Raw genomic sequence first — 14,604 nt, 5'->3', positions numbered from 1 at the left:
TGAGGGAAGAGGATCCAGTTTCATTCTTCTACAAGTAGCTTCCAGTTTTCCCAGCACTATTTGTTGAACACACTGTTCCTTCACCACTTTATGTTTTTATTTGCTTTGTTAAAGATCATTTGTTATAAGTATGTGGCTTTATTTCTGGGTTCTCTATTCTGTTCCACTGGGCTACATGCCTATTTTATACCAGTACCATGCTTTTTTGGTAACTATAGCCTTGTAGGATAGTTTGAAGTCACGTAATGTGATGTCTCCAGATTTGATCTTCTTGCTTAGTCTTGCTTTGGCTATGCATGCTCTTTTATGATTCCATATCAATTTTAGGATTGTTTTTTCTAGTTCTGAAGAATGATAATGGTATTTACATGGGAATTACATTGAATCTGTAGATTGCTTTTGGCCGTATGATCATTTTCACAGTATTGATTGTACCCATACATGAACTTGGGATGTATTTTCATGTGTTTGTGTCATCAGTGATTTCTTTCAACAGTGTTTTCTAACTTTCCTGTAGAGGTCTTTCACCTTCTTGCTTAAGTACATCCCCAGATTTTTGTTTGTTTTTGAGGTTTTTGTTTGATTTTGTTTTTGTTTCTTTTGCAACTGTTATAAAAGGGATTGAGTTCTCTTTTTAATTCTCAGCTTAGTCATTTTTGGTGCATGGCAGTGCTATTGATTTGTGAACACTGATTTTTGTAACCTGAGACTTTACTGAATTTGTTTATCCGATCTAGGAACTTCTGAGGTGAGTCTTTAGGGTTTTCTAGGTATATAATCATATTATCAGTGAACAGAGACAGTCTGGCTTTACCAATTTGGATGCTGTTTGTTTCTTTCCCTTGTCTGATTGCTCTGGTGAGGACTTTCAGCACTATGTTGAATAGAAGTGGTGAAAATGTACATTCTTGTCTTGTTCCAGTTCTCAGGAGGAATGATTTCAACTTTTCCTTGTTCAGTATAATGTTAGGTGTGGGTTTGTCATAGATGGCTTTTATTACTTGAGGTATGTCCTTTCTATGCCAATTTTGCTGAGAGTTTTAATCATAAAGCGATTTTGGATTTTGTCAAATGCTTTTTCTGTGTCTATTGAGATGATCATATGAGTTTTGTTTTTAAACCTGTTTATGTTATATATCACATTTATTGAGTAGTATATGTTAAACCCTGCATCCCTGCATCCTGGTTATGAAACCCACTTGATAATGGTGTATTATTATCTTTTTGATATGATGTTGAATTCAGTTACCCAGCATTTTGTTGAGGATTTTTGCATCTATGTTCATCAGAAATATTAGTCTATAGTTTTAGTTTTGATTATGTCCTTTCCTGGTTTTGGTTTTAGGGTGATACTGGCTTCACAGAATGATTTAGGGAGGATTATGTCTTTCTTTACCTTTTGGAATAGTCTCAGTAAGATTGGTACCAATTCTTCCTTGAACACCTGATAGAATTCAGCTGTGAATCCATCTGGTCCTGAACTTTCCTGGCTGGCAATTTTAAAATTTCTGTTTCCATCTCACTACTTTTTATTGGTCAGTTCAGAGTTTATATTTCTTCCCAACTTAATCTAGGAGAGTTGTATATTTCCAGGAATTTCTCCATCTCCTCTAGATTTTCTAGTTTGTGCATGTAAAGGTGTTCATAGTTGTCTTGAATGATCTTTTGTATTTCTTTGGTATTGGTTGTTATATTTCCCATTTCATTTCTAATTGAGACTATTCAGATCTTCTCCTTTTCTTGGTTAATTTCACTAGAGGTCTTGGTTAATTTCACTAATGGTCTATTCAAAGAACCAGCTTTTTGTTTCATTTATATTTTGAATTTTTTGTTTCAATTTCATATAGTCCTGTTCTGATCTTCATTATTTCTTTTCTTCTGCTGGGTTTGGGTTTGGGTTTGGTTTGTTCTTGTTTCTCTAGTTCCTTGAGGTGTGAGCTTAGACTGTCTCTCTGTGCTCTTTCAGACTGTTCGTTGTAGGCATTTAATGCTGTGAAGTTTCCTCTTAGCACCACTTTTCCTGTGTCCCAGAGGTTTTGATAAGTTGTGTCATCACTATCATTTGGTTCAAATAATCTTTATTTTCCATCTTGATTTCACTGTTGAACCAAAGATCATTCAAGAGGAGCTTATTTAATTTTCATGTATTTGTATAGTTTTGATGGCTCCTTTTGGAGTTAACTTCCAATTTTATTCCACTGTGGTCTGAGAGGGTACTTGATATAATTTCAATTTTCTTAAGCTTATCGAGACTTGTTCTGTGGCCTGTCCTATGGTCTATCCTGAGACTGTTCTATGTGCTGATGAAAAGAATGTATATTCTGCAGTTGCTGCGTTCTGGATGTTCTATAAGTATCTGTCAAGCCCATTTGTTCTAGGGTATAGTTTAAGCCCATTGCTTCTTTGTTGACTTTCTGTCTTAATGGCCTGTCTAGTGTTGTCAGTGGAGTACTGAAGTCCCCCACTACCGTTGTGTTGCCAGCTAGCTCACTTCTCATGTCTAGTAATAATTGTTTTATAAATTTGGGAGCTCCCATGTTAGATGCACACATATTTAGGGCTGGGGTATTTTCCTGTTGGACTGACTTTTTTAAATCATTTTATAATGTCCCACTTTTTTTAACTGTTGTTGCTTTAAAGTATGTTTTCTCTGATGTAAAAATAGTTACTTCTGCTTGCTTTTGGTTTCCATTTGTGTGAAATATCCTTTTCTATCCATTTATTTTATGTTAGTTTATGTGAGTCCTTATGCGTTAGGTGAGCCTCTTCAAGACAGCAGACACTTGATTGGTGAACTTTTATCCATTCTGTCATTCTGTGTCTCTTAAGTGGAACATTTAGGTCATTTACATTCAATGTTAGTAATGAGATGTGAGGTACTGTTTTATTCAACATGCAAGTTGTTGCCTCAGTATGTTGGTGTTTTTCTTTCATTGTGTTATTGTTTTATAGGCCCTGTGAGATTTAGGTTCTTTGAGATTTAGAACTCTTTTTAGTATTTCTTATAGTGCTGGCTTGGTAATGGCAAATTCTCTCAGCATTCGTTTGTCTGAAAAATACTTTCTGTCTCCTTCATTTATGAAGCTAGTTTTGCTGGATACAAAATTCTTGGCTGACAATTATTTTGTTTGAGGAGGCTGAAGAAAGGACCCCAATCCGTTCTGGCTTGCAGAGTTTCTGCTAAGAAATCTGCTGTAAATCTGACACATTTTCCTTTATAGGTGACCTGATGCTTTTGCCTAACAGCTCTTAATTTTCTTTGTCTTGACTTTAGATAACCTGATGACTATATGCCTGGGTAATGATCTTTTTTTGCAATGAATTTTCCAGATGTTCTTTGATCTTCTTGTATTTGGATGTCGAGATTTCTAGTGAGGCCAGGGAAGTTTTCCTTGATTATTTCCTCAGATATGTTTTCCAAACTTAGATTTCTCTTCTTCCTCAGGAATATCAATTGTCCCTAGGTTTGGCCATTTAACATAATCCCAAATTTCTTGAGGCTTTGTTCATTTTTTTAAATTATTTTTTTGTCTTTGTCTAATTGGGTTAATTTAAAAGCCCTGTCTTCAAGCTCTGAAGTTCTTTCTTCTACTTGTTCTAGTCTATTGTTGAAACTTTCAAGTGCTTGTGACACCAATGAGTTTAAATTAGCAGTTTTATCTGCCTCAGCCTCCTGACATTCTGTTCTGACCTGCATTTTGGAGCATACCAGTGAGGCTTTGATTTGTCCATTATAAACACAAAGGCCTCTGTTTCCCCCAGCTCAAAGTGTGCTTACTGCTAGGGAGGCCTTTTCTGCATCAGGCATTAGAACTTCTCTAATGCCTGACCCCAGCACCAGAGATGCCCCTGATGTCACACGTAGCCCCTAGGCGCATCCCCTCACCCTAGGCATGGAGGAATGGTCTCTCTCACCTGGATGTTTTCCATGGTATCTGGAGAGACAGGCTCCTTTGACTCCTTGACTATTTTCTGGAAACTCTGGCTGCTACTCTTGAGCTCAGCATCTTTGAGAGAAGGGATATAAAAAGGACAGAAAATAGATGATAAATGTCTGCAGAACCACAGAAAATTGGACAGCATAGTCATATGTTTTTAAACTACAATAGATCTGAAGAATTTTATTCTAGGGAGCAGTACTTTGAAGGTGGGAAGAGTAGATCTCTGCAGCCCACCTGGATTTTGACACTGAGGAGGGATCCTAGAAGTTCCTCCCTCTACCTCTCTCTGCCCTTATCTGCATGATACTGCCCAAGGTAGTTGTGGAGATGAGAAGATGGGCAACAGACCTGGCCCAGGCCTGGTCCGCAGGATAACCTCAACCTTTACCAGTCCCTGGGCAATGGGATCCTTTGATAACAGCCCCTTTTGAAGCTTACAAACAATGGGTTATCAGCTTCCTTGATGGTGGGCCTTGAAATGATCTTCAGACAGAAGGTGGAAAAGCCCACAATGAGTCACATCAGTGTTACCTGAATGCCAGGGCTTAGCACAAGGGCTGCTTTCTCATTGTTTGTAAATACTATGAACTCATGCTCTGCCAGTGGGCACAATGCTTACTTTGCTATTTTCTAATAGAAATTATTTTCAAGAATAACTGGAGCTAAGCATCGGTGTTTTAAGAAGTTCTGGAAAGTCAATGATCAGGGTAGCTTAGGCCTCATGCATTTAACCTTTACTAAAAATTACAGAAAAAAGAAATTTCTCATTTTGTCTAAAAAGGTTTTTCTCCCTCCTCCTCCCCTCCTTTTCTTCTCTTTTGAAATCTCTCCATCCCTAAGGAGGGCGACCTGGGAGAAGACATCACTGGAGGATGTACTTGCCTTTGAGTGTCACCCAGTGTCTGCTCTGCTGGGGGTTCTCAGCTATGACATCTGCTTAGCTTTCCGGCCTCAGCTCAGAACAGCACTAGGATGCCCTGCTCATGCCTGCTCCTCCTCAGAAGTGCAGCCACACATACAGGAAGGTCCCTGGGTCCACTAAAGGCTCCAGAGACTGCCGCTGTCACCGCAGGTATGGGCCTGCTGCTCTGCCTTCTTGTTTTCAAGTGTCCCGTCAGACCCTGCAGGGCCAGAGCAGCCAGGCTCCTCTCTGCTTCCTCCTCGCCCATGGTGTTCTTCTAGTGCCAGCTGACAATGGCCCCTGCAGATGCCTCTCAACCCCAAATTTCTGGGTCACTAATGCATTATACCTACTCCTGGCAAAGATGTAGGTAAATGAATGAAATTCTAAGAGAAAAATGTGATGCCCAGGGAGGTGTAAATAGCATAGTCAGAGACATACACAATGCTGAAGGTACAATGTGAGAGAGTCACATCTTAGCATGAAAGATAGCTCTTTTGGCATGAAGAGAAAATGTCCTAAGAGAAGGTAAAGCACTTAGAATCCCTCTTCCGAAGAAAGATGCTTTGAGGAAAATAAAAACTGTCAAATCTCTAGTTCCTGAATATGTTCTGCACCCTGCAGAATTTTCCAGATAAGACTATCTAGGGTTTCTAGCATTCTCATCATGCCAAGAGCAGCATGCTTTTTAGGCTAATTGACTTTGTTGTTAAGATTAACACACATACAAAAACTGAACAACTTAGGGAATTTCTACATATGTCTACTCCTGAGCAACAACCATCACCTGTAAGAGCATATAAAACTGGCTGGTCATGGTGGCTCACACCTGTAATCCCAGCACTTTGGGAGGCCAAGGCAGTTGGATCACCTGAGGTCAGGAGTTCAAGACCAGCCTGACCAACATGATGAAACCTCATCTCTACTAAAAATACAAAAAGGTAGCTGGGCATGGTGGTGCACACCTGTAATCTCAACTACTCAGGAGAACCATTTGAACCTGGGAGGCAGAGGTTGCAGTAAGCCAAGATCATGCAACTGCACTACAGCCTAGATGACAGAGACTCTATCTCCAAAAAAAAAAAAAAGGAACATATAAAACATGTCCAGAACCCAGAGGTTTCCCTCATCTCCCTCTCCAGTCAATACTCCTCTCAAAGGTACCCACTCTTCCAACTTTTACTGTCACTGAGGAGTTTTGCTCACCAGCAACCTTGTGAATTACAGAAACTTATCAGTATCTACCTATTCTAATGTATTTAAAAAATATTTCTTTTCTAAGTTTGGAGAACTACAAAAATGCAACTAAAAGAAAAGTAGACATTCACTGTGCATGTTTCCTTTATAATTAAGAAAAGATTACTAAAAAGTAAAAAGTCTTGAAGACCAGATTAATTTTCAGTAAACTAATAATTCTGGTGACTTAACTGTCGATGGTCTAATGTTCATGAGACAATTACCAACTACAGAGACTAACTGCCTCGACTAAACTGTTGTGAGGTGTTACAGTTTATCATTACGCAGCTGCCACCTCATTCCTAGAGGGGACTGCATTGCAGAACTGTGCAAGGTGATGCTGTATCTCTCTCTCCAGTGCCTCTGGGGTTTTGTGAGGTTTAATTAGTTAATGTTCATAACGTGCCCTGAGATCCTCAAATGGGAGGTGCTATCGTGGGAAAAGCTGAGGCAGTGGTATTACGTAACACATGACTAAAAATACAACTGAAGCTGAAAATTTAATTGTTATTTTATGGCTTATACCATCTAAGTAGTTTAGAAGTCATGAACTATCGGTTTACTCTAGCGGGAGTAAAGGCACAGTTTATCAGGACTTTCTCTCTGAGACTGCTTATCCGAAGCGGGTTTACCATGAAGCTAATACAGTTAGGGATGCAGGCATCTTCCCAGCACAGGCTCCGCCAAGGCACAGCATCTAATGCCACATTCATAATTTTTCATTACTGTCCCTAAAGAGGGCTCCCGAATTGGTCAGACTTTAGGTCCCACAGGACTCTGGATCTACCCTGCCCTTTATCTAATAGGAATAATACATACAGAGTACCAAATAATACATGTTGAAGGCTTTGGGAATAAATAATAATATAATTTTGTGCTTTTTACATTTATTTTAAATATCCATCAAATATCTTAATTTTCATGTGATAAAATAAATTGATTCTAAAAGAGCAAATATGGAGAAGCAGTAAACAAAATTTTAAGAAAGAGGAACAAAAAGGGGGCCAAATTCCAAACTGAATATTAAAACATTATAAAGACATAGTTATTAAAACAGTGAGTTATTGGGGCAAGGACAGAATAGAATGAAAGCCAGAAACAGAGCCAGACAGTTACGAAATGTTGATATATGATAAGAGGTAGCATTTCAAATTAGGAGGGAAAGAACAAATGACACAATAAATAGTGTTGGTGGAGGTGAAGCAAGATGATCAAATAAACGCTTCCACCAATCATCCTCCCCACGGGAACACAAAATTAACAATTATGAACACAACAAAGCACCTTCATAAGAACCAAAAATCAGGGGAGTGATGACAGTATCTGGTTTTAACTTCATATCACTGAAAGAGGCACTGAAGAGGTAGGAAAGACAGTCTTGAATTGCCAACACTAACCTTTCCCAATTCCCCCGGCAGTAGTCATGTGGTGTGGAGAATCTGTACACGGGGGGAGAGAAAGTGCAGTGATTGTGAAACTTTGCGTTGGAATGCAGTGCTGTCAACACCAGGCAGAACTCAGCTGGCACCCCTAGATGGAGCACTTGGATCAGCCCTAGCCAGAGGGGAACCACCCATCCTGGTGGCTGGAAGCTGAGTTCTGACAAGCCTTGCACCACAGGCAAAAGTCCTTTGGGGTCCTAAATAAACTTGAAAGGCTGTCTAGGCCACAAGGACTGCAACTCCTAAGCAAGTCCTAGGGCCGTGCCGTTCTCTGAACTAGTGGACTTAGGGGACATGCCGCCTAGTAACATACCAACTGTATCTGCTAAAAGAGCGCTTATGTTACTCCTCCCCTAATCCCAGACAGCACAGCTCACAACTCCAAAAGAGACTCCAACTCCTTTCTTCCACTTGAGAAAAGGAGAGGGGAGTGAAGAGGACTTTGTCTTGTAACTTGGATACCAGCTCAGCCACAGTAGGATATGGCACATGGCAGAGTCACAAGGTCCCAATTCCAGGCCTGGCTCCTGGATGACACTTCTAGACACAGCCTGGACTGGAAGGGAAGCTGTTTGCTTTGATGCAAAGGACCCAGTCCTGGTAGGGCTCATCACATGCTGACTGAAGGGCCCTGGGCCCTGAATAATCAGCAGCAGTAGCCAGGTAGTACTTGCCACCAGCCTTGGGTGAGACTCAGAGCTATGCTGCCTTCAGGTGTGACCAGCACATTCCAGCTACAGTGGAAATGAGAAGAGACCACTTCTCCTTGAGAAAAGTAGAGGAAAGAGCAAAGAGGACTCTGCCTTGAGCTTAGGTGCCGACTTGGCCACAGGGGGAAGAGCACCAAACAGATTCTTAGGGTCCCCAGTTCCAGGCTTTGGCTCTTGAATGATATCCCTGGACCTACCATGGGCTAGCAGAAGAGCCCACTGCCCTGAAGTGTGAGTCCCAGGCCTGAAAACATTCACCACAAGCTGACAGAAGAGCCCTTGGGCCTTAAGTGAACATCAGTAGCACCCTGGTAGTACTCCCTGTGGGCCTGTGGTGGGCATGGAGACAGACTCCTTTGCCTGGGAAAAGGGGAGGGAAGAATGGAAAGTACTTTGCCTAGTGCTATTGGAGCCAGCTCAGCTTCAGTAGAATAGGGCATCAGGTAGATTTCTAAGGTTTCCTACTCCGGGCCCTGGCTCCCAGAAGGCATCTCTGGACCTCCCTAGGGCCAGGGGAACATGTTGCCCTTAAAGGAAGGACACAAGCCTGGGTGGCTTCATCGCCTGCTGACTGCAGAGCCCTAGAGCCTTGCGAGAGCATAGGCAGTGGCCAGGTAGTGGTTACAGTGGGCCTTGGGCAAGACCCAGTGCTGTGCTGGCTTAAGGTTTCACCCTGTGCAGTCACAGTGGTGGTGGCCACAGGGGTGTTCTGTGTCACCCCTCCCCCAGCTTCAGGTGGCTTAGCACAGAAACAGAGACTCCATTTGTTTAAGAGAAAGTAAAGGAAGAGAATAAGAGTCTGCCTGGTAATCCCGAGCATTCCTCCGGATCTTTTCCAAGACTACCACGGTGGTACCTCTGTAAGTCTGCAGGAACCAAAATGAAGAATGGCTTCAACTTTATGCTAATGCATTTGAAAATGTAAAGAAAATGTATATATTCATACAAAAATTATGAACCACCAAATATAACAAATAGTTATATAACAATTTAAAATATAAACTGCAATTAAAAACCTTCCACAAAAACTTCAGGTTCCAAAATGGCAGTGAAGAAGCAAGCTGGGTTCATTCCCCCTTCCCACCCACGGAAAACCAAAAACAAATACACAGCTCCCAGATTATCAGCAGCAATATCCCAGAACTCAAGTAGGAGAAAGAGACAGTTCCCAGAGCCACAAAAAGGGGAAACACAGAGCAGTTGGTAAGAGAATCAGACTTCTCTATCTATGATACACCATCCCCCAATCTACCCAGCTACAAGTGTATGGAAAATTTCCCTCAACTCACAGTTTCTACATAGGAAACAGTGATATTGAGGTGGACAACCAGCTTCTCTACCATCTTGGGTTCCCTGGCAGGAGATCATTCCTGCCTCAACTCATGGAAGGCATCAGGAATACCTGAAGGAAGAAATATACCTGAGGATAGCCAGAAAGAAAGCAGGGAGGTGGGACGATCATCCTCAGCCATGGAAATTTTTATTTGTAACTCAGCCAAAGGAGACCTCAAATTGGCATGGCAGTTTAGCAGCACCACACTGTAGATTTGTTCCACAGGTCCCCTGGCCATGAACCCCAGGCTAGCCTTGCCACACTACTGGGATATCCTGTTCCCTTTGGGACCTCCTCCATTCAGGATGGGTGGCAGTCTGATTTTTTTACTAAAACTGATGAAAACCTGGGCTTAAAGTGCCATCTAGTGCCAAAAAAAGAGGCAGCTACCTAGGAGGAGAAAAACAACAACAACAAAGAAAATCAACAGGTAAATTACAAAGAATCTGTAAGCAAATATCCCAATAAAAAACCAGCCAGAGGGAGAATGGAACAAATTAACTTCAATTGTCCTACAACTGAACTGTCCTTCAATGCAAGACATAAATACATATCACAAGAAACATCAGCAAACGTGGAACCATGGTCTTCTCAAATTGGTAAAGCGAGGAACCAGTGACTGACCCTAATAAGACAGAAATATGTGAGCTCTAAGACCAGAAATTCAAAATAGCAGATTCAAAGAAACTCAGTGATCTTTAAGATAACATAAAAGCAACTCAGAAATTTATCAGATAAATTTAACAATAATTTTAAAAATCAAACAGCTATCTTGGAAGTGACAAACACATTTGCTATTGAAAAGATAGCAAATAAACAGAAAAATTCACTGGAGGCCCTCAAGAGCAGAATGGATCAAGCAGAGAAAATAATCAGTAAGCTCAAAGACAAACTACTTGATAATACATAATCAGAGGAGAAAAAAGAAAAAAAAAATGGAAAACTAGCAAAGACTGTCTACAAAATGCAGAAAATTACCTGAAAAGAAAAAACAAATCTAAGAATTATTGGTGTTCAAGAATGAGTTGAGCAAAAATAGGGGTAGAAAGCTTATTCAAAAAGAAGAAAAGAAGGAAAGGAAGGAGGGAGGGAGGGAGGGAGGGAGGGAGGGAGGGAGGGAAGGAAGGAAGAAAACTTTCCAAAACTTGAGAAAGAGATAAGTATCCAGGTACAGGAAGTTGAGAGAGCATCAAATAGATTTGACTCAAATAAGACTACCCCTAGGCATATAATAAACTGATCAAAAGTCAAGAACAAACAGAGGAGCCTAAAAGCAGTAAGGGAAAAGAAGCAAATACAGAACTGCAATTCATCTGGCAACAGACTTCCCTATAGAAACTATACAGGGCAAGTGGGAGTGAGATGACATTTCCAAAATTGCTGAAATTTAAAACTGCCATTTGAGAACACTGTATCCAGCAAACTTATCCTTTAAATATGAAGGAAAGATAAAAATCTTGCCCAGATAAACAAAACCTCAGAGAATTCACCACAAACGGACCCATCTTACAAGAAATGTGAAAGGGAGTGCTTCGATCTGAAAGAAAATAAAACCAATCGATCTGTGCAAAAAGAAAACATCTGAAGACATATATCACACTGGTAAAATTAAGTACATGGACAAACCCAAAATACTCTAATGCTGTACTTGGGGTATGCAATCTATTCATAACTCTACTATGAAGTTTGAAAGAAAAATCTGTCAAAAATAGTAATAGTTATAGCGACTTAAGAAATAGGCAATATAAAAATATGTAAATTGAGACAACCAAAACTCAAAATCTTGGGGAATGGAGTTAAAGCATAGAGCTTTTTTCTACATTTTCTTTGAGTTTATTTTTTGTGATCGAAGGTAACCTGTCGTCTTTTAAAAATAACATGTTATTTCTATAAGATGTTTTTCATAAGCCTCATGGCAACTATAATGCAAAAACCTATCATAGATATACTAAAAATAAAAAGCAGAAGAGTAAGCAATAGTTTGGATCATCTTGACGGACAGGAGGCAGGACTAATTGCAGCTTCAACTTGGATGGATAGAGAAGCATGCAGAGGCTTACACTGTGAATTTTAGCTCCAGATCAACTGCAAGAAGAAACCAGCAATCCTAAGAGGACCCACAGACTCTCTGAAGAAAGCAGACTGCTCCTGCAGGACCCAGGAGGCACCTCAAATACTATGAGTACCCAAACTGGGAAAATTGGAAAGGGAGATTCTCCTCTCCCAAACACACACCCCTACTGGAGAAACTGAAGGTCTGTTTGCAGGAGAAGTTTCTAACCTTACCTGGAGCTGAGTCAATTTAGAGAACTGAGCAAAATACATGAGTAGAGGAAGCAATGAGAAAGGCCCTGGGAACTCACTGGGTCCCCAGGCAGGCCATTCTTGCCTGGCACCACAGAGATCCATCAGGAAGGAGGCCAGAGGAGTGGGGGAAAACACCACAGGGAGAAGGAAATCTTCAGCTGAACTTGGTAACAATTTGAACTGGTGGCAAGAACCCTCTTGGCCAGAACTCAGGCGGAGAGCACAAATCCAGTGTGCAGACTCCAAAGGCAGGGGAAGAACCAAGCACTTTTCTTTTACAGTTGGGTGGCAGGTGGCCTGGAGAAAGTTCTCAAGCCCGGCTCATCCACCACATGGAAACAGACTATTAGGGGGGCACGATGGGAGTGAGACTTTGGTTTGCATGGGAGCTGGGTGAGGCCTGTGACTGTCAGCTTTCCCCAATTTCCCTGACGACCTGCATGACTCAGCAGAGGCAGCCATAATCCTCCTAGTTACACAACTCCACTGAGCTGGGAACCTCACCTGCATCCCCCACAGCAACCACAACAATACATGCCTTAGGAAAGTCTGAGCTCAGACATGCCTAGCCATACCCCAACCTGATGGTCCTTCCCTACCCACCCTGGTAGCTGAAGACAAAGAGTGTATCATCTTGGGAATTCTAGGGCCTAACCCACCACTGGTTCCTCTCCATAATACCATGTTCTCTGCAAAGTGTCACCTCCTGGCAGGAGGCCAACCAGCATAAAAAGAGAGCTTTAAAGTACTAAAGCTAAAAACCCTCAACAGAGTCCATTTCACCAGAACAGGTGCTGGTATCTACAGCTGAGAGACCCACAGATGGTTCACATCACAGGGCTCTCTGCAGACAATCCCCGGTACCAGCCCAAAGCTGAGTAGACTTGCTGGGTGGCTAGAACCAGAAGAGAGATAACAATCATTGCAGTTCAGCTCACAGGAAGCCACATTCACAGGAAAAGGGGGAGAGTATTACATCAAAGGAACACCCTGTGGGACAAGAGAATGGGAACAACAGCCTTTAGCCCTAGACCTTCCCTCTAACAGAGCCTACCGAAATGAGAAGGCACCAGAAAACTATCTCTGGTAACGTGACAAAACAAGGCTCTTTAACAACCCCCCACACACAAAAAATCACACTAGTTCACCAGCAATGGATCCAAACCAGGAAAAAAGAAATCCCTGATTTACCTAAAAAGCATTCAGGAGGTTAGTTATTAAATTAATCAGGGAGGCACCAGAGAAAGGCAAAGCCCAGTGCAAAAAAATCTGAAAAATGATACAGGAAGTGAAAGGAGAAATATTCAAGGAAACAGATAACATAAAGGAAAAACAGACATTCAGGAAACACTGGGCACATGTATAGAAACGCAAAATTCTCTGGAAAGTCTCAGCAATGTAATTGAACAAATAAAAGAAAGAAATTCAGAGCTTGAAAACAAGGTCTTCAAATTAACCCAATCCAGCAAAGACAAAGAAAGTCCTCATTCAAAAAGCAAAGAAGACAAAAACTCCAGGAACATCTGTTGAGAAGAAAAATACTTTTTGCATACAAGCAGGGAAATGAGATGTTATCCAGGAAATATTTAAGAATGAAGGCCATGATGTATACAGTTTGTCTTCAAATGTCTCAGTAGAAGTCAGAGAGCTGTGACATCTGAGGACCAAGTTCAAGAAGGGACTAAAGTGCTGAAACTTAAAACCAAAATGGCTGATAAAGAAAATGTGGGAGCAAAATAATACAATAGTGGGGAGAAATTGTATTCCTTTAAAACCTTCAAATGGACTAACCAATTCAACTGTAGTAATTGACTCACATAAACCAAAGGCACAAACGCCTAGGCACATTGTCATCAGGTTATCTAAATCATATGATTTTTGTTTTTAATTCTGTTTATGTGATGTACCACATTTACCGACTTGTGTGTAAGTCATCCCTGCAGCCCTGGTATGAAACCCACTTGATCATGGTGGATTACCTTTTTTATATGCTGTTGGATTCAGTTAGCTAGTTTTTTGTTAAAGACTTTAGCATTTATGTTTATCGAGGATATCAACCTGTAGTTTTCTTTTTTGGTCATGCCCTTTCCTGGTTTTGGTATTAGGAGGAGGCTGGCTTCACAGAATGAATTAAGGAGGATTCCTTCTTTCTCTATATTGTGGAATACTGTCAAGAAGATTAGTATTCCATTCAATTCTGCTTTGAATGTCTGACAGAATTCTACTGTGAATCTGTCTGGTCCTGGACTTTCTTTTGGTGGTAATTTTTTTTTTTTTTTTTTTTGAGATGGAGTCTCACTCTTTGCCAGGCTGGAGAGCAGTGGCGTGATCTCGGCTCACTGCAACCTCCACCTCCCAGGTTCAAGTGATTCTCCTGCCTCAGTCTCCTGAGTAGCTGGGACTACAGGTGTGCACCACCATGCCTAGCTAATTTTTATATTTTTAGTAGAGACAGGGTTTCACCAGATTAGCCAGGATGATCTTGATCTCCTGACTTCGAGATCTGCCCACCTCAGCCTCCCAAATCGTTGGTAATTTTTAAGTTACTATTTCAATCTCTCTGCTTATCATTGGTCTGTTTAGGGTATCTCATTCTTCCTGATTTAAGCTAGAAGTGTTCTATTTTTCCAGGAATTTATCCACGTCTTCTAGGTTTTCTAGTTTATGTGCATCAACGTGTTCACAGTAGCCTTGAATGATCTTTTGTATTTCAATGGTGTCAGCTGTAATATCT

At 41.1% G+C, this 14,604-nt stretch overlaps 1 protein-coding gene across 8 annotated transcripts in view; it reads right to left on the bottom strand.

Annotated features, from left to right (window-relative positions):
* CFAP61 (cilia and flagella associated protein 61) overlaps positions 1-14,604 on the bottom strand; it is a 327,205-nt gene that overhangs the window by 251,168 nt on the left and 61,433 nt on the right. For all 8 annotated transcript variants that reach the window (XM_035298462.3, XM_054255275.2, XM_078371503.1 and 5 more), the window contains one exon: positions 3,916-4,007. In XM_035298462.3, the coding sequence (XP_035154353.3) occupies positions 3,916-4,007 (92 nt within the window). The remainder of the gene's footprint in view (positions 1-3,915; positions 4,008-14,604) is intronic.

This window comes from Callithrix jacchus, chromosome 5 (assembly GCF_049354715.1).
Source record: "Callithrix jacchus isolate 240 chromosome 5, calJac240_pri, whole genome shotgun sequence".
NCBI lineage: Eukaryota > Metazoa > Chordata > Mammalia > Primates > Cebidae > Callithrix > Callithrix jacchus.
This window is presented reverse-complemented; position numbering and strand designations above follow the sequence as displayed.